Genomic DNA, 20370 nt, shown 5'->3' on the forward strand with positions numbered 1-20370 from the left:
GTGACATTTCAAAAACAAAGATTAACCAAATAGTTTTTGACTTAATTACTGGGGCTTCTCGGGATGAGATTCCTTTGAGAACAGAAAACAATAAACCCTTGTGTTGATATGCCTGTGAGTTTTTTAAATGCTTGGGGAAATAGTTTCAAATTCACTGAATGATTGCTAAAAATTTCACTTACAAAAAAAATCTCATTTCCTTAACGTTTCTTTTTAAAAGTCAATTTAAATAAGCAACTTAGTAGCCTTTGGAACTTGGGTCATCAGTCATCCAATTTCTGTTCTCAGCTCCTGGAGAAGGAATTTTATAAAGGATGGGAAACTTCAAATAAATGCAATTCATTTCGGGCTGACCCAGTGCCCTGGATAATGTGTTTGTTCGGTTTGTGCTTCAGACATTTTTTGCATGATACTGTAGAGTTTGGAGATTTCTTCCTCCCATAACTGATTTTACATACTAAGGATCACCACTCCATGGCAGTTGTGAACATATTAAGAGGAAGAAAACAAGTGGCCTACTGAATTGCAGTTTCCTCATCTACATGTGCGTGACCTTTTTTCCTTTTAAGAAGGAAAAAAAGGAAACGGTTCTTTTGGAGAGGGCCAGGGTTCTCTCTCAAAGTATGTCAGGGATCAAAAGTGGGAAAGAGGGAAAATGCAACTTCAACGTGTTTTGTCTTTTAACGGAACTTATGCTTGTAAAACACATCAGAAGTACAGTGTTTGGTTCTGCAAGTCATTTCTGTTTCTGTTTTTTCCTTGTTACGTGTAGGCCGGGGGGACTGGGGGCTGGAGGAGGTGTTCCCTCCAACATGACTGGGCGTGTAACACGTTTGCATCAACTTTTCACAGTCAGACATGTGCTTTCGAACAAAGGAGCAGTGGAGACGGGCAGAGATGGGGGCTTGACACAGTTTACAGATTTTGTGCTTCAACAGTACTTTACAAATGACTTGCTCAATTTTAACGTCCATCACCACAAGAGACATTGGAGTAAAATGAGAAAATTGGAGCTACTTGAACCAATCTTTTCTGGGGGGCAGGGAGGGAGGGAAACCATTAACTTGAATACATGTATCATAAATCAAATTCAGTAAGCTTGTCTCCTACAAATGGACTTGAAGTATCCACTCTTTTCAGAGATGAAGGCTGGAGACAAAGCAATGGATTGAAATGGAAAGAGGGATGCCAAGAGTCCGAAAACATACGGGCCTTTTATATCGATTTTTGTCATGTTACAGTAACACACTTTTTTTTTTTTTTGGAGAAAACTGTGTACGTAAAATTTTAAAAATTAAACATTGAAAGGATGTGCAAGTCTAAAAGGGCTCAACAGGGTTAGAATCCTGATTCGAACATATCAACTCACTCTCTCAAGCATCACTTTGGTCTAAAGGCGAGGAGGAAGGCAGGCAGGAAAGGGAGAAAAAGAGGGAGATCATTGAATTACTCAATAAAAGAGGCTACTTACCATCCCAACCCATTGTAAGACATACACTTCTGACATAAGAGAACTCCTTAGAGGTCGAATAAAGCGTGTAAGCACCTTTGAGTAATGCACCTGCCCCCGGAGAGGGGGCCCGGAAGCCCAACGAGGGCTTTGCGAACAGACCTTTGCTAATCTGTTTATTTCCTTGGAGTCGGGCTGCGATGGGCTGCGATTCCCAGGACGATACATTTAATTAGAACAAAACAGAAAAAAACAAATGTTGTAAAAAGCTCACCAAACTGCTGCACTTGTGTCTCTGAATGTGGGTGGCATTTCTTTTAAAAGGCAAAGTATGGTCTGTGAAGGAGAAAGGGGAAAGGGGAGGTGGGAGTAGGGAGAAGGGGCCGTAGACCCTAGCAGGGGAAGCCCTGGCTGAGACCCCCGGCCAAGGGAGGGTCCTCAGCGGCTCCCCAGCCAGGGCTGCGGCGGGGTAGCCATCTGTCCAGCGCGTTCTTTTCCCCTCTCCACCCCCACTCCAAGACTCGCTTTCCTGCCGGCTGAAACCCACCGTCCGTGTCCAAATCTACTCTCCAGCCGCCTCTTCTGCCCCACCAGGAAACAGTGGGCGAACCCTGCACCCCAACTCCTTCTGCTCGAGCAGGGGAAGGAAACGGGGCCCCAACCTCGCCCTGAAACGCGCCGGGCTGACCCCATTATCACCCGCCAGCCAGAGAAGGGCGTGGGGGGGGGGGGCGCCGCGTTTCGCACTTAATAAAGGGAAGGGGGCGCTTCCTTTAACGCCCTGCCAAAGCACAAGGAAATCTCTTTTTCTCTCTCCCGGAAGAGACGGTGCCCCATTTTACCCCGACAGAGGGGGGAACCCCACGAGAAAGCGCGGGACCAACTTCCTCTCCCTACAAGGCAGGGAAACCAAACCTTACCCCCACAAAACAAGGCTGCTAGTCCTCCCTCACGTCACCTACCTACGAAAAGCGAGAGAACCCCTGCCCTTTAACAAAAACACGGGTAAGAATCTTCTCTAAATAAATAGGCAGGGGTTTTCATCAAAAGGGCTGGAGATGCATCTCCCCCACTCCCCAATTCGGCCTTCTAGGGAATAGCTACAAAACACCTCCCGCCAAAAAATAAAAGTGCTATAAAGCACCCACCCAAATGACCCCCCATTACAAGGATGGAGAAGGGACTTGAATGAACCCCCACTTTCTGCCTCCTAAGCTAAGGTACCTATCATCCAAGTAGGGTAGGGTGTGCCTCCCCCAGGAGAAAGGATACTGCCGGGGGCTGGGAGACCCCCAACCCCAAACCCCTAAGAGCGGGGCTGTTGCTCGAGATCCCCCCAAAAAGGGTCCGGAGCCCCTCCCCCATCCCCTTCCCCGAAGCCAGGCGACGAGCAGGCGGGCCCGTGGCTGCCAGCTCCGGGCGTAGGGGCAGCCAAGGACCCCCGTGGGCCTCCGCAGCACCCCCCCCGGCGCCCCCTCCCCAGGGCGGGCGGGCGGGCGCGGGGGGTCCGAGGGGCGCCTCCTCACCTTCCCCTCAGCATGGCGCCCAAAAAAGACAGAGCGAGAGCGAGGGAGAGCGGGCGAACGCCGCGAGGGGGGGGAAACGCATGAGGCCAGGAGAGAAAGCAAGCGAGAAAGAGCGAGCGAGCAAGCGATCGAGAGACACCCACCGACCCCGCCCTTCCTCCTCCTCCTCCTCCTCCTCCTCCGCGGCCCGGCCCAACATGGCGGCCGCCCCCCTTCCTCCTCCTCCTCCTCTTCCTCCCCCCGGGGACGCAGCCCCGGCCCGGCCGGGGGCCTGACCTGTCGTCAGGGAGCGGGAGGCGGTGGTGGAGGAGGTGCGGGGTGGCCGGGCGGGCGTCGGGGGAACACGGAGGAGGCGAAGGCGTTGATGGCGGCGGCGGCGATGGCGACGGCGGCGACTCTGATGGCGGCGGCGGGGGGGTCCCGGGCGCGGCCTCCATAGTTCCTTTGGGGGGGAGGGGATGTTAATGCACGAAAAAGGACTGCTTGGGCGTGGCGGGAGGGGCACACTTAAGCTCGGAGGGCTCCTGATGGGAATGGGGTATATATTTTTTCGGTTTCGGAATCACCTCTGCGCTGACCTCCGCGTAGGCCGCGCGGCCTAGGCCTCGGAGGGCCGCTCGCCGCCTGCTTTCTCCGCAGCCCACCCCTGCGGTCACTCGCTTACTGGCGCGGGGCCCTCATAGGGGCGAGAGCCCCCCCCACACGCACCCCCGCGGGCCCGGGGGCGGGAGACCCGGGAGACTCGGACACTGGTGGGTGGTTGGGTGTAATTAGCGCGGGCCGCGCGCGATGGAGCAAGCGAAGGGTAAGGGGAGAAGAGGAGAGCCAGCGAAGGGGGTGGAAGGGTTAAAAAGAAAAAAAGGATTGAAGGGAGAGAGGGAACGGGCCGCGGAGACGGGCCGACTGTCTCCCTTGTCTGCCCGCCACTGGTCTCCCGGCTGCCCGGCCCCCGCCGCAATCAGGAATTGACACAAAATGGCGGCTCGGCCCGGACCAGCCTAGAGGCTGAGGCGGGAGGAAGGGGTGAGGTGGGAGGGGGAACTGAGAGGCGGAGGCGGAGGCCGCGTCACGTGCGGGAGAGGGGTAGAGACCGCTTGCCTGAGGGCCGGCGGAAAGAACCGAAGGCAAAGGGTGAGTCCGAGGGGAGGCGGAAATAGCCGAAAAGAGCTGAGCAGGCGACAGGAGGCGACGGGGGAGAGCCGAAAAGAGCCGAAGCTGGTGATGGGGTGGGGCTAGAGAGAGCATGAGAAACCTAGGGGAGCCAGAAATAGCCTAAGCCGATTGGGACCGGGGAAGGAGGAGAAATTGAGATGGTCCGGAAAGAGCCGAAGGCGGTGTCTGGGTGGGTGGCAGGAGGTGGAAACAGCCGAAAGAAAAGCAGCCAGGGTAATGCGATTAAGAGAATGAGCTGAACGGGCGGGGCTGGAGCGGCGATTAATTAAGAGAATAAACGACTTTCAGGAATTCGCCCGAGAGCAAGAGGGAAGAACCGAAAATTGCTAGTTTGAAGGAAGGCGGGAAGAGCCGATAGTTTTAGGTGGGAGGATGGGAGGGAAGGAATTCAAGCTACGGAGAGAAAAAAAAAAATAACCGAAAGCTGGAGGCCAGGTGCCGAGAGTCGGAGGTTTCCGGAGAAGCGATGAAGCCCAGCCAGCCCGGAGGTGACGTCACTCGACAACTCAGTCGATGACGTCATCCTTGCAGGAGAGAGGGGCGGGGCTTGGTAGTCCATCAGGGGAGTTTAAGGACCTGGGGTGTAGGAGGACCCAGAGAAGGCTCACAAATAGCGGAGATAGAAACACTGGCCGGTGTCATAGGCTGTGTACAAACAAAATCTTTTGACTCTCATAACCGTCCTAAGATAAGCTGCTGCAATTCCCATTTGCAGACTGAAGTTCGGTGTTTTAAGTAATTGGTTCAACGTCATAGGATTAGTGCTAAAGAGCACAGCAAGACTTTTTTGTTGTTGTTGTTTTTAAGACACAGTCTCGCTTTGTCGCCCAGACTGGAGTGTAGTGGCGCGATCTCGGCTCACTGCAAGCTCCGCCTCTGGGTTCACGCCATTCTCCTGCCTCAGCCTCCCGAGAAGTTGGGACTACAGGCGCCCGCCACCACGCTCGGCTAATTGTGTGTGTGTGTGTGTGTGTGTTTTAGTAGAGACGGGGTTTCACCGTGTTAGCCAGGATGGTTCTCGATTTCTTGACCTCATGACCTTCCCTCCTCGGCCTCCCAAAGTGCTGGGATTACAGGCGAAAGCCACCGCACCCGGCCTTTTTTTTTTTTTTTTTTTAAGAGACAGAGTCTTGCTCTGTCGCCCAGACTGCAGTGCTGTGACACGATCATACGTCCCTCTAACCTCGAATCCAGGGATCTTCCTTAAATACTTTTGTTAGCTCTTTCTACAGTGCCAGTCCCTGTGATGGACTATGGGAACAGTTTCTGTCTTCATGGAACTTAACCGACAATGCCCCGAGAGAGAAACAGAGTTAAAGAATAAAGGGGGTGGGTGGAGTGTTAGAGGAGAGTCTTGAAATTGCTCTTTAGGCTGGTATATGAAAAAGAAGAGCTGGTTCCAAGCAGAAGAAATACCTTATTTCAGGCGGGGCGATGTTGCTCACGCCTGTACTCCTAGCATTTTGGGAGGCCGAGGCGGGCAGATCGCTAGCTTGAGCTCGGGAGTTGGAGACTAGCCTGACCAACATAGTAAAATCCCTTCTCTCCTAAAAATACAAAAATTAGCAGTACATGATGGCTCACACCTGTAGTCCCAGCTACTCGGGATGTTGAAAAGGGAGAATCCCCTGAGCCGGGGAGGTAGTGAGGCTGCAGTGAGCTGAGATTATACCACTGCACTCCAGCCCGGACGACAGAGTGAGACTCTCGTTTCAAAAAACAAAAAAAAGAAAAGAAAAAGAAAAGAATACCTTATTTCAGGCCCTGACAAAGCAAAGACCACTTAGATTCCAGGAAGAGAGAAAAACCTCGTCAAGATTGATAAAGCTGGAGACAGAGGCACCATGTGACTTCCTGGTATATTGATCCTACTATTTTTTAAATGTTCCAGCTGGCAGCAGGGCGTGGTGGCACATACCCATAATCCCAACACTTTGGGAGGCCGAGGCTGGCAGATCGCTTGAGGTCAGGAGTTTGAGACAGCCTGGCCAACGGGACGAAACCCATACAAAAAATTAGCCAGGCATGGTGTGGCGCGCCTGTAATCCCAGCTACTCGGGAGACTGAGGCAGGAGAATTGCTTGAACCTAGGGGGTAAAGGCTGCAGTGAGCCAAGATGGCACCACTGCACTCCAACCTGGGTGACAGAGCGACACTCCATATCAATAAAAAAATAAATAAATAGAGCCAGGCATGGTGGCTCACGCCTGTAATCCCAGCACTTTGGGAGGCCAAGGTGGGTGCATCACCTGGGGTTGGGAGTTCAAGACCAGCCTGACCAAACCCCGTTTCTACTAAAAAATACAAAATTAGCCCGGCGTGGTGGCGGACGCCTGTAATCCCAGCTAATTGGGAGGCTGAGGCAGGAGAATCGCTTGAACCTGGGAGGCAGAGGTTGCGGTGAGCAGAGATCTCACCATTGCACTCCAGCCTGGGCAACAAAGAGCGAAACTCCATCTCAAAAAAAATAATAGGCCGGGCACGGTGACTTATGCCTGTAATCCCAGCACTTTGGGGGACCGAGGCGGGCAGATCACAAAGTCAGGAGATCAAGACCATTCTGGCTAACACGGTGAAACTCCGTCTCTACTTAAAATACAAAAAATTAGCCAGGCGTGGTGGCGGGTGCCTGTAGTCCCAGCTACTCAGGAGGCTGAGGCAGGAGAATGGTGTGAACCCAGGAGGCGGAGCTTGCAGTGAGCTGAGCTGGCACCACTGCACTCCAGCCTGGGCGACAGAGCAAGACTCCGTCTCAATAATAATAATAATAATATTAATAAAGTAGGCTCACAACCGTAATCTCAGTACTTTGGGAGGCAGAGGCGGGTGGATCATGAGGTCAGGAGATCAAGACCTTCCTGGCTAACACGGTGAAACCCTGTCTCTACTAAAAATACAAAAAATTAGCCGAGTGTGGTGGCGGTTACCTGCAGTCGCAGCTACTCAGGGGGCTGAGGCAGGAGAATCGCTTGAACCCAGGAAACAGACATTGCAGTGAGCCAAGATCGTGGTGCCACTACACTAGAGCCTGGGTGACAGAGTGAGACTCCGTCTCAAAAAAAAGAAAAGAAAAGAAAAGAAAATTCCTGATAAAATGCTTAAAATAAATTATCAGTGGATGAAACTTGTTTTGAGAAGCTGGTGCTCCCCCTACCATCCCACCTGGTACCCCAGTTGATAGTCAGCTGACTGCCAGCCAAGAACTGTGTTACCTTTATCTTTCTGGATCCAGTCTCAGATCTAATGGTTAGATAATGATTCTCTTCTCCTATAAAATGTCCCTATTAGAGTGAATCTTAATTGGCCTACAAGGGACCTTTTTTCCTTGCATGTAAGATTGTAATAAAGTGTTCACTCATGCTCATAGCTATGTTGTCCAAAAAAGTTTTCTTTAATACACCAAGAACTAATACTGCAGGTTTGTAGGAATGGAAAGGAAGGACACCAAAGTAGCTCACTGTGCGATTGTGGATGGTGCCATTCCTTCCTTTACACCTTGATATTTGGACTTCATGTATTGTGTTATGGACAAAAACCACTGATAGAGAACATAGACCACATCTAAGAGGACCGCTATTGTCTTTTCAAGGTACGGTCCTGAAGGGCCCCCATCTCTGAAGTTTCAACAGGGCCATTCTACCATTCTAGATGGTCATCTGCTTTTAAGTAATGGGGAAAACGAAAATCCCACCAAGCAGGAATTCCCTGTACTTCTTCAGTTTTATACTGGAACATTGTGGAACATTGTCTACCAAGCCCTTCTGACACTTCATCTGATTTTTTTATTTTTATTTTTATTTTTATTTATTTTTTTGAGACAGAGTCTCATACTGTCACCCGGGCTGGAGTGCAGTGGTACAATCTCGGCTCACTGCAACCTCTGCCTCCCGGGTTCAAGTGATTCTCCTGCCTCAGCCTCCCGAGTAGCTGGGATTACAGGCGTGTGCCACCATGCCCAACTAATTTTTTATGTTTTTAGTATAGACAGGGTTTCACCATGTTGGCCAGGCTGGTCTAACACTCATGACCTCATGATTCGCTTGCCTCGGCCTCCCAAAGTGCTGGGATTACAGGTGTGAGCCACCATGCCCTGCCTATTTATTTAGTTTTTGAGATAGAGTCTCACTTGTCTCCCAGGCTGGAGTGCAGTGGCGCGATCTCGGCTCACTGTAACCTCTGCCTTCCAGGTTCAAGCGATTCTGCTGCCTCAGCCTCCCGAGTAGCTGGGACCACAGGCACGCACAACACCTGGCTATTTTTTTTTTTTTTTTTTTTGAGACTGAGCTTTGCTGTTGTTTTCCAGGCTGGGAGTGCAATGGCTCAATCTCAGCTCACTGCAACCTCCGCCTCCCCCGCCCAGGTTCAAGTGATTCTCCTGCCTCAGCCTCCCCAGTAACTGGGATTACAGGTGCCCGCCACCAAACCCAGCTAATTTTTTTTTAAATTATTTTTAGTACAGATGAGGTTTCACCATGTTGGCCAGGCTAATTTTGAACTCCTGACCTCAGGTGATCCAACCACCTCGGCCTCCCAAAGTGCCAGGATTACAGGTATGAGCCACCATGCCCGGCCTATTTATTTATTTATTTATTTTGAGACGGAGTCTTGCTGTGTCTCCCAGGCTGGAGTACAGTGGTGCAATCTCGGCTCACTGCCACCTCTGCCTCCCTGGTTCCAGCGATTCTCCTGCTTCAGCCTCCCATGACTTTTTTTTTGTTTTTTAATTTTATTTATTTATTTTTGAGACAGAGCCTCGCTCTGTCATCCAGGCTGGAGTGCAGTGGTGCAATCGTGGCTCACTACAGCCTCAACCTCCCTGGCTCAAGTGATCCTCCTACCTCAGTCCCCTGAGTAGCTGAGACTACATATGTGGGCAACCAGATCCAGCTAATTTGTGTGTGTGTGTGTTGTCTGTTTTTTTGTTTTTTGTTTTTGTTTTTTTTTTTTTTGAGACGGAGTCTCGCTGTGTCGCCCAGGCTGGAGTGCAGTGGCGCGATCTCGGCTCACTGCAAGCTCCGCCTCCCGGGTTCACGCCATTCTCCCGCCTCAGCCTCCGAGTAGCTGGGACTACAGGCGCCCGCCACCACGCCCGGCTAGTTTTTTGTATTTTTAGTAGAGACGGGGTTTCACCATGTTAGCCAGGATGGTCTCGATCTCCTGACCTCGTGATCCACCCGCCTCGGCCTCCCAAAGTGCTGGGATTACAGGCTTGAGCCACCGCGCCCGGCCTGTTTTTTTGTTTTTTAAACAGGGTCTCACCATGTTGCCCAGGCTGGTCTTGAACTACTCCTGAGCTCAAGTGATCCTCCCACTTGACCCTCACAAAGTCTTAGGATTACCAGCGTGAGCCACTGTGCCTGGCCCATTGTTTTAACTTTAGCTACTTTCTTTTTTTTTTTTTTTTTCCTTTTGACACAGAGTCTTGCTCTTGTTGCCCAGGCTAAAATGCAATGGCACGGTCTTGGCTCACTGCAACTTCTGCCTCCCAGATTCAAGCGATTTTCCTGCCTCAGCCTCCTTAGTAGCTAGGATTACAGGCACTTGCCACCACATCCAGCTAATTTTTATACTTTTAGTAGAGACAGAGTTTCACCATGTTGGCCAGGCTGGTCTCGAACTCCTGACCTCAGGTGATCCGCCAACCTTAGCCTCCCAAAGTGCTGGGATTATAGGTGTTAGCCACTGCGCCTGGCAACTTTCGCTACTTTCTGTCAATTTCCTGTTCCTTTCCCTCTCTCCTACTTTTTGGATGCTCTTGTAACTGTTTATTTTCTTTCTTTTTTTTTTTTTTTTCCCAAGACTGAGTCTTGCTTTGTGGCCCAGGCTGGAGTACAGTGGCCGGATCTCACCTCACTGCAAGCTCCGCCTCCTGGGTTTACGCCATTCTCCTGCCTCAGCCTCCCGAGTAGCTGGGACTACAGACGCCCACCACCACACCCGGCTATTTTTTTTTATTTGTAGTAGAGACGGGGTTTCACCATGTTAGCCAGGATGGTCTCCATCTCCTAACCTCGTGATCCACCCGCCTCGGCCTCCCAAAGTGCTGGGATTACAGGTGTGAGCCACCGTGCCCAGCCAACTATTTATTTTCAAGTAGAGTCTTGCTCTGTGCCTCAGGCTATCATGCAGTGGCACTATCATAGCTCACTGCAACCTTGACCTCCTGGGCTCAAACAGTCCTCCTGCCTCAGCTGCCTGAGTAGCTGGGACTACAGGTGTGCACCACCATGCTAATTTTTTTTGCGTTGTACTAGAGGTGAGGTCTCCCTATATTGCCCAGGTTGGTCTCAAACATCTGACCTCAAGTGATCCTCCCACTTCAGTCTCCCAAAATGTTGAGATTACAAGTGTCAGCCACTGCACCCAGCTAACTTACTATTTAGCTGTTGATTAGTGTCTAGACTCAGTAAAGTTAGATAGTAATTTGCATAAGATTCTCCTTTGGAATAACTGCTCTGGCATAACAGACAAGCCTGAAAGAAATTTACCAGTTTTTTTTTTTTTTTTTTTTTTTGTTTTTTTTTTTTTTTTTTTTTTTTTGAGACGGAGTCTCGCTCTGCCGCCCAGGCTGGAGTGCAGTGGCCGGATCTCAGCTCACTGCAAGCTCCGCCTCCCGGGTTCACGCCATTCTCCTGCCTCAGCCTCCCGAGTAGCTGGGACTACAGGCGCCGCCACCTCGCCCGGCTAGTTTTTTGTATTTTTTAAAGTAGAGACGGGGTTTCACCGTGTCAGCCAGGATGGTCTCGATCTCCTGACCTCGTGATCCGCCCGTCTCGGCCTCCCAAAGTGCTGGGATTACAGGCTTGAGCCACCGCGCCCGGCCGAAATTTACCAGTTTTGTATCCAATTTCCCAACATAATTGCAACATCCTTACTGCCCCCAACACGCTCTAGAATATCCATTGCTCCTTCTTTCAACCATCTCTATTTTTCTGCTGCTTTCATCATTAATGAGTTCAATAACATCTTTGACATCTGCTCACCCTGTTTTTGTATGAGAGTCATGTGTATGTGTTTGTTCTTTGAGACAGGGTCTCATTCTGTCACCCAGGCTGGAGGACAGTGGCACAATCATGGCTCACTACATCATGGACCTCCTAGGCTCAAGCAGTCCTCCTGCCTCAGCGTCCTGAGTAGCTGAGACCACAGGTCGTGCCACCATGTCCAGCTAATTTTTTGAATTTTTGGTAGAGATGGGGTTTCACTATATTGCCCAGGCTGGTCTTGAACTCCTGAGCTCAAGTGATCTGCCTTCATCAGCCTCTAAAGTGCTGGGATTGCTGGCATGAGCCACCATGCCCAGCCTGGGGACTTTTTTTTTTTTTTTTTGAGACAGAGTCTTGTTCTGTCGCCCAGGCTGGAGTGCAGTGGTGGGATCTCCGCTCACTGCAACCTCCGCCTCCCAGGTCCAAGCGATTCTCCTGCCTCAGCCTCCTGAGTAGCTGGGATTACAGGCGCCCATCACCACGCCTGACTAACTTTTGTAATTTAAGTAGAGACGGGGTTTCACCATATTGGCCAGGATGGTCTCAATTTCCTGACCTCCTGATCTGCCTGCCTCGGCCTCCCAAAGTGTTGGGATTATAGGCATGAGCCACTGTGACCGACCAGGGACACATTTTAAAAGTTAAAAACATGACTCTTAGCCAGGTGTGGTGGCTTATGCTTGTAATCCCAGCTATTTGGGAGGCTGAGGCACAAGAATCACTTGAACCCTGGAAGTAGAGGTTTCAGTGAGCCGAGATGGTACCACTGCACTCCACGCCTGAGTGACAGAGCAAGACTCTGTATCAAAAAACAGAAAATGTATATATATGTAGATAGATAGATAGATACACATACACACACATACACACATATATATCCCTATTTTATTTCATTTTTATTGTGGATTTTTTTTTTTTTTTTTTTTTTTTTTTTTTTTTTTTTTTTTTTGAGACGGAGTCTCGCTCTGTCGCCCAGGCTGGAGTGCAGTGGCCGGATCTCAGCTCACTGCAAGCTCCGCCTCCCGGGTTCACGCCATTCTCCTGCCTCAGCCTCCTGAGTAGCTGGGACTACAGGCGCCCGCCACCTCGCCCGGCTATTTTTTTGTATTTTTTTTTAGTAGAGACGGGGTTTCACCGTGTTAGCCAGGATGGTCTCGATCTCCTGACCTCGTGATCCACCCGTCTCGGCCTCCCAAAGTGCTGGGATTACAGGCTTGAGCCACCGCGCCCGGCCGATTTTTTTTTTTTTTTTTTTGAGACAGTCTTGCTCTGTGGCCCAGGCTGGAGTGCAGTGACACATCTCGGCTCACTGCAACCTCCACCTCCCAAGTTCAAGTGATTCTCCTACCTCAACCTCCTGAGTAGCTGGGACTATAGGCGCCCGCAGCCACACCTGGCTAATTTTTGTATTTCTAGTAGAGACAGAGTTTCAACATGTTGGCCGGGCTGGTCTTGAACTCCTGACCTCAGGTGATCCGCCCTCATCAGCCTTGGGCTATTTTTTATTGAAGAATAACATATGTACAGAAAAAGTATATAATCACAGGTATGCAGCTTGACACATTTACGCAAAGTGAATGTTCTATATAACCAGCAGCTAAATCAAGAAACAAAATTAGAAGGCAAGCAGAGTCCCCATCCTGTTCCCATATAGTCACTGCTCCTTCTAAAGCAATCACCATTCTAACTTCTAGCCACATACATAAATATTCTCTTAATTTGTCTTAATTTTCTCATAAAAATTGAATGTATAATATGTACTCTTTTGTATCTGGCTTCTTTCATTCCACATTATATTTATAGCATATAGTTATAGTTCATTCATTCTCATTTCTGGATAGTATTCCACGGTGTGACTAAAGCAGGTATTACATGATTATGTGGAATGATTGGAACGCTCTTACACTGCTGTGACTTTAAATAACCATTTTGGGGCCAGGCGCAATGGCTCATGCCTGTAATCCCAGCACTTTGGGAGGCCGAGGTGGGCGGATCACGAGGTCAGGAGATCGAGACCATCCTGGCTAACACGGTGAAACCCCATCTCTACTAAAAATGCAAAAAATTAGCCAGGCGTGGCGGCGGGTGCCTGTAGTCCCAGCTACTCGGGAGGCTGAGGCAGGAGAATGGTGTGAACCCAGGAGGCGGAGCTTGCAGTGAGCTGAGATGGTGCCACTGCACTCCAGCCTGGGTGACAGAGTGAGACTCCGTCTAATAAAAAAATAAATAAATAAATAAAACAACTAACCACTTTGGGCTGGGTACAGTGGCTCATGCTTGTAACCCCAGCACTTTGGGAGGCTGAGGCAGAAAGATTGCTTGAGCCTAGAGGTTTGAGACCAGTAGGGCAACATACCGAGTCCCTGTCTCTACAAAAAATACAAAAATTAACAAAGCATGGTGGTTTATGCCTGCAGTCACAGCTACTTGGGAGGTTGAAGGAGAAGGATCACTTGAGTCCAGGAGACGGAGGTTGCAGTGAGCCAGAAAACAAAACAAAACAAAAAACAGAAAAGAAAAGAAATAGTCCCTAAATGGCCAGGCATGGTGGCTCTCACCTGTAATCCCAGCACTTTGGGAGGCCTAGGAGGGCAGATCATTTGAGTTCAGGAGTTCGAGACCAGCTTGACCTATATGTGAAACCTTGTCTCTACTAAAATACAAAAATTAGCTGGACATGGTGGTGGGCACCTATAACCCCAGCCCCTCGGGAGGCTGAGCCAGGAGAATCGCTTGAATCCAGGAGGCGGAGGTTGCAGTGAGCCAAGATCATGCCACTGAACTCCAGCCTGGGCGACAGAGCGAGACTCCGTCTCAAAAACAAAAAACAAAAAACAAAAAACAAACAAACAAACAAAAAATGCCCCTAACTGGGAACTGCTCAAATGTCCATAATAGAAGAAAAGACAGGGCCAGGCGAGGTGGCTCGTGCCTGTAATCCCAGCACTTTGGGATTCCAAGGTGGGCAGATCACTTGAGGTCAGGAGTTCGAGACCAGCCTGACCAACATGACGAAACTCCATTTCTACTAAAAATACAAGAAATTCAGCTGGGCGTCATGGCGCACGCCTGTAATCCCAGCCACTCGGGAGGCTGAGGCGTGAGAATCACTTGAACCTGGGAGGTGGAGATTGCAGTGAGCTGAAATTGTGCCACTGCACTCCAGCCTGGGTAACAGAGTGAGACTCTGTCTAAAAAAAAAAAAAAAAAAAAAGAAAAGAAGAAAGAAAAAGAACAGTGTATTGTACTGCACGCACATATTTTGTGCATCTGCTTGGTTATAAAACCTAAATGGTAGAGTTGATTGCACCACATCCTGGACAGACTAGAGAATCTCCCCTTGCACTGGGCTCCACCAGCCTTACAGTTTTCTTTGCTGAAGAGTGAGAGGAGCAGGTCTCCTGGCCATGATACAAGCTGCCCCCAAAATTTCTTTCTTTTTTTTTCTTTTTTTTTTTGGAGACGGAGTCTCGCTCTGTTGCCCCAGGCTGGAGTGCAGTGGCACGATCTCGGCTCACTGCAAGCTCTGCCTCCCGGGTTGACGTCATTCTGCTGCCTCAGCCTCCCGAGTAGCTGGGACTACAGGCGCCCGCCACGACACCCAGCTAATTTTTTGTATTTTTTAGTAGAGACGGGGTTTCACTGTGTTAGCCAGGATGGTATCGATCTCCTGACCTCGTGATCCGCCCGACTCGGCCTCCCAGAGTGCTGGGATTATAGGCGTGAGCCACTGTGCCCGGCCCCCAACATTTCAAAGGGCTTTTTCTTACCACCTTTTCCATTAAAGGATGGGTGGGTAGGGGATGAAAGTTTCAGCAGCTTGCCCTGTATTTAGGGAAAAATAAAATTCTAACATAACTCTTCTCTGGGACCTCCAAAATATCTCTGGGCTGGCAGGTCCCTGTAGTTTTTTTTAATTGAATTTCCTCAAATGCATGTAAGTCAGCTAATACTTCCATGGTACTTGTTTCTTTCTGCTCTTGGTACATCGATATTATTATTATAATTATTTAATTATTATGAAACAGGGTCTTGCTCTGTCGTCCAGGCTAAGGTACAGTGGCACAATCACAGATCACTGCAGCCTCCACCTCATTGGCTCAAGTGATCCTCCAGTGTTAGCCTCTCGAGTAGCTGAGACCACAGGTGCACACCACCATGCCTAATAAATTTTTTTTTTTGAGATGGAGTCTCACTCTGTTGCCGAGGCTGGAGTACAGTGGCACGATCTCTGCTCACTTCAAGCTCCGCCTTCTGGGTTCACGCCATTCTCCTGCCTCAACATCCCGAGTAGCTAGGACTACAGGCGTCTGCCACCATGCCAGGCTAATTTTTTTTTTTTGTTTTTTTTTGTATTTTTAGTAGAGACGAGGTTTCACCGTGTTAGCCAGGATGGTCTCAATTTCCTGACCTCGTGATCCGCCTGCCTCAGCCTCCCAAAGTGTTGGGATTACAGGCATGAGCCACCGCACCTGGCCAATTTTTGTATTTTTAGTAGAGATGGGGTTTCACCATGTTGGCCAGGCTGGTCTCAAACTCCTGACCTCATGATCTGCCTGCCTTGGGCTCCCAAAGTGCTGGGATTACAGGCGTGAGCCACCACGGCCGGACAGAATTTTTTCTTTTTTGTAGAGAAGGGGGTCTCCCTATGTTGCCCAGGCTGGTCTTGTACACCTGACCTTAAGTGATTTTCCTACCTCGGTCTCCCAAAGTGGTGGGATTACAGGTGTGAGTCACTGCAAACGGCCAGTACATTATTATGCTGATGAAAGACCTGTTTTTTTCTCTAGTTTCTGGGATGGCTGTTGGGAGGGTTATTCACACTGTGAATGAGGAGGCATTCTCACAGAAGTTCCTCCAGAGTGTGGAAGAAGTACTACCATTTGGCACCAACCCCTGGAGACACCTGGAGAACAAAGGAGGAGACCATTGGCCAAAGAGAGGCATTCCATTGTGTTGGAGCCTCCCTACCAGCAAGCTATAGCCTTTTTCCCTTTCTTCCTTGCTAATCCAATGGCAGAGTCTTTGAGGAGGTGAGAGGTACTGAGATCCAGGCTGGAAGAGGAGTGATTCATCTACCTGGTTCTGAAGGGATAATGTTGCCCCCTAGAGGACATTTTGGAAATTATTAAGGAAAATTAAGGACTTATTTTTGGTTGTCATCTGGTTCTCAAGGGAACAGTGGTGCTTCCTTGGGATCGTTTTGGGAACTTACCTTTTTTCATCATCATAATGGTGAGGGGTTTGTTACTGGGACTAGAGGACAAGGACCAGACATGCCAAGATGTTCTGCAATATAGCATTCCTAGTTAATAATCAACTAATGAATAAAGTTAATGGTAGCTCTTAAAAAGTGGGGAAAAGACAGTTTATACTAAATTATGCTAAGCTGTAACACTGAACTGTACAGTTCTTTTGAAATTGTTTACATAGCAAGGTCATAGTTGACTCCTGGCCATTTAAAAGATTTAAGCCACCACTCTTGGGATTATGAAATTTTTTTTTTTTTTTTGAGATGGAGTCTTGCTCTGTTGCTTCAGGCTGGAGTGCAGTGGTGCGATCTCAGCTCACTGCAAGCTCTGCCTCTCGGGTTCACGCCATTCTCCTGCCTCAGCTTCCCCAGTAGCTGGGACCACAGGCGCCTGCCACCACGCCTAGCTAATTTTTTGCGTTTTTAGTAGAGACAGGGTTTCACCGTGTTAGCCAGGATGGTCTTGATCTCCTGACCTCATGATCTGCCTGCCTTAGCCTCCCAAAGTGCTGGGATTACAGACGTGAGCCACCGCGCCCGGCTGAAAGTATTTTGGAACTAGATTGAGGTGGTGGTTGTATAATATGGTGAAAGTACTAAAGGCCACTGAATTGTGCACTTCAAAATGCTGCCTAATTTTATATTATGTGAATTTCACCTCAATAAAAATGTCTCTCTCTCTCTTTTTTTTTTTTTTTTCTTGAGAAGGATTCTCGACGTGTAGCCAGATTGGAGTGCAGTGGCACAATCTCAGCTCACTACAACCTCTGCCTCCCAGATTCAACCCGTTCTCCTGCCTCAGATTTGCGCCACCACGCCCGGCTAAATTTTTTTTTGCTTTTTCTTTTTAGTGGAGACGGGGTTTCACTATGTTAGCCAGGATGGTCGTGATCTCCTGACCTTGTGATCCGCCTGCCTCGGCCTCCAAAAGTGCTGGGATTACAGGCGTGAGCCACTGCACCTGACCAATAAAAATGTTTTTTTAAAAAAGGATGTATGTTTCCAAACATGAGACTATACCATCACATTTAATTTTTCCCAGAAATTATAAAAAAGTAGAAGTGAGGAGAGGAAAGGGAGACTTTTAGACCTTTAATGAGTCTACAAGTACAGGAGAAAATAATTTGCGCAGCAATTAGCTTTATTTCCAGGGCTCTTTTTCACAAAGTGATCATTTTACAAGAGTTACGGCATAGGCACGGGTAAGAACCCGGGTCACTCCCTAACCAATTACGAATTACTATATGCCGTAGACCTTCAGGATTACTTTCTTTCTTTCTTTTTTTTCTTTGAGACAGAGTTTTGCTCTTGTTGCCCAGGCTGGAGTGCAATGGCACAATCTTGGCTCACTGCAACCTCCACCTCCCAGGTTCAAGCGATTCTCCTGCCTCAGCCTCCCAAGTAGCTAGGATTATAGGCATGTGCCACCATGCCTGGCTAATTTTTTTTTTTTTTTTCCTGAGACAGTGTCTCACTCTGTCGCCCAGGTTGGAGTGCAGTGGCAGGATCTCGGCTCACTGCAAGCTCTGCCTCCCGGGTTCACGCCATTGTCCTGCCTCAGCCTCCTGAGTAGCTGGGATTACAAGCGCCCGCCACCATGTCCAGCTAATTTTTTTTTGTATTTTTAGTAGAGAGGAGGTTTCACGTGTTAGCCAGGATGGTCTCAATCTCCTGACCTCGTGATCCGCCCGCCTCAGCCTCCCAAAGTGCTGGGATTACAGGCGTGAGCCACCGCGCCCAGCCTAATTTTTAGTAGAGATAGGGTTTCTCCACTTTGGTCAGGATGGTCTTGAACTCCCAACCCTCCCAGGTTCCAGTGATTCTCTCCCCTCAGCCTCCTGGGTAGCTGGGATTACAGGCGCACACCACCACACCTGGGTAATTTTTGTATTTTTAGTAGAGACGGGGTTTCACCATGTTGGCCAGGCTGGTCTCGAACTCCTGACCTCAGGTGATCCTCCTGTCACTGCCTCACAAAGTGCTGGGATTACAGGCATGAGTCACCGTGCCCGGCCTAATTTTTATATATTTTTTTGTAGAGATGGGGTCTGGCTGTGTCTCAAACTGCTGGCCTCAAGTGATCCTCTCAAAGTGTTGGGATAACAGACATGAGCCACTGTGCCTGGCCTGTTGAAAGTTTTTCAACCATTATAGGTCCTTTGCCCCATACTTGTAGCAAGTCAATAGTGGGAGACACCAGGTTGCAGCAGAGAAAGAGGTTTAATCATAGGGCCACTGAAAACCAAGGGAGGAGATGGAAGGAAACCACGAATCCACCTCCCCAGGGAGTTCAGGGGTTTTTTTAAGGGTTTTGGAGTGGGTTGAAGTGTGGGGATCGTTGGTTGGTTGAGTGCAGGGTGAAGTAATGAAACAGGGAGTTGAAGAAACTCTATTCTCCTGTCAATTTGGTTCCTCTCTGGGGTCTTCACACTGGTTGGCATCAGCTGTTCTGCCGGAATTCAGGATCTGAAAAACATCTTAGGCACCTTTTGTTTTTTTTTTTGAGACAAGGTCTGTTGTCCAGGCTGGAGTGCAGTGGTGCCATCATACCTCATTGCAGCCTCCAACGCCTGGGCTCAAGGATTCTTCCACCTTAGCCTCCCAAGTAGCTGGGACTACAGGCATGCGCCACCACACCCAGCTAATAAAAATTTTTTTTTTTTTTGTAGAGACAGGGGTCTTGTCATGTTGCCCAGGCTGGTCTTGAACTCCTGGTCTCAAGTGATTCTCCTACCTCAGTCTTCTAAAGTGCTTAGGTGGGATTACAGGCGTGAGCCACCACGCCAGATGCCAATTCTTAAATAAAAATACATGATTCCGCCAGGTGTGGTGGCTCGCGCCTGTAATCCCAGCACTTTGGGAGGCCAAGGTGGGTGGATCACTTGATGTCAGGAGTTCGAGATCAGCCTGGCCACCATGGTGAAACCCTGTCTCTACTAAAAATACAAAAATTAGGCCCGGTATGGTGGCTCAAGCCTGTAATCCCAGCACTTTGGGAGGCCGAGACGGGCGGATCATGAGGTCAGGACATCGAGACCATCCTGGCTAACACGGTGAAACCTGGTCTTCACTAAAAAATTAGCCCGGCATGGTGGCAGGCGCCTGTAGTCCCAGCTACACAGGAGGCTGAGGCAGGAGAATGGCGTGAACCTGGGAGGTGGAGCTTGTAGTGAGTGGAGATTGCGCCACTGCACTTCAGTGTGGGCGACAGAGACTCTTGTCTCAAAAAAAAAAAAAAAATAGATGGGCGTGGTGGCTTTTTTTTTTTTTTTTTTTTTTTTTTGAGACGAGAGTCTCTGTCGCCCACACTGAAGTGCAGTAGCAGGATCTTGGTTCACTGCAACCTCTGCCTCCCAGTTCAAACAATTCTCCGGCCTCGGCCTGGCAATTGGCTGAGACTATGGGCATGCCACCACACCCGGCTAATTTTTGTATTGTTAGTAGAGAGGGGGTTTCACCATCTTGGCCAGGCTGGTCTCAAACTCCTGACCTCGTGATCTGCCCTCCTCAGCCTCCGAAAGTGCTGGGATTACAGGCATGAGCCACTGTGCCCTGCTAAAAAGCCTATGATTCTAACATCAGAAATCCTCCCACCTCAGCCTCCCACGTGGCTGGGACTATAGGCTCAGTGCCACCACACCAAGCTAATTTTTGCATTTTGAATAGAGATGGCGTTTCACTATATTGCCCACCTGGGGCCATCCGTGTTTTCTTTTCTGTTATTTTTATTTTATTTATTTATTTTTTTGAGACCGAGTCTCGCTCTATCTCAGGCTGGAGTGCAAGAGACATGATCTTGGCTCACTACAAGCTCCAACTCCTGGGTTCAAGCGATTCTCCTGCCTCAGCCTCCCAAGTAGCTGGGACTACAGGTGTGAGCCACCATGCTCTGCTGTTTTTTTTATTTTTATTTTTAGTACAGACGGGATTTCGCCATGTTAGCTAGGCTGCTCTCGAACTCCTGATCTCAACTAATCTGCCTGC

The 20370-nt window shown here is 49.3% G+C and overlaps 4 protein-coding genes across 8 annotated transcripts in view; 1 reads left to right on the plus strand and 3 right to left on the minus strand.

Moving 5' to 3' along the window:
• The window catches only part of ZC3H4 (zinc finger CCCH-type containing 4), a 54136-nt gene extending 49548 nt beyond the window's left edge, over positions 1-4588 (minus strand). The window contains exon 1 of one of the 5 annotated variants that reach the window (XM_050772057.1): positions 3253-4588. In XM_050772057.1, coding sequence (XP_050628014.1) covers positions 3253-3413 — 161 coding nt within the window. In that variant the 5' untranslated portion in view covers positions 3414-4588. Of the gene's footprint in view, positions 1-1724; positions 2786-2976; positions 3085-3119; positions 3213-3252 lie in introns of those variants that run through there. The other 4 variants (XM_050772061.1, XM_050772058.1, XM_050772060.1 and 1 more) reach the window with 4 other exon arrangements.
• SAE1 (SUMO1 activating enzyme subunit 1) overlaps positions 1-20370 on the plus strand; it is a 549006-nt gene that overhangs the window by 440059 nt on the left and 88577 nt on the right. The gene's annotated exons all lie outside the window — the stretch shown is intronic.
• AP2S1 (adaptor related protein complex 2 subunit sigma 1) overlaps positions 1-20370 on the minus strand; it is a 400774-nt gene that overhangs the window by 282425 nt on the left and 97979 nt on the right. The window lies entirely within an intron of this gene.
• Positions 1-20370, minus strand: part of TMEM160 (transmembrane protein 160) — a 204476-nt gene that overhangs the window by 67140 nt on the left and 116966 nt on the right. The gene's annotated exons all lie outside the window — the stretch shown is intronic.

Source organism: Macaca thibetana, chromosome 19 (assembly GCF_024542745.1).
Source record: "Macaca thibetana thibetana isolate TM-01 chromosome 19, ASM2454274v1, whole genome shotgun sequence".
Classification (NCBI taxonomy): Eukaryota; Metazoa; Chordata; class Mammalia; order Primates; family Cercopithecidae; genus Macaca; species Macaca thibetana.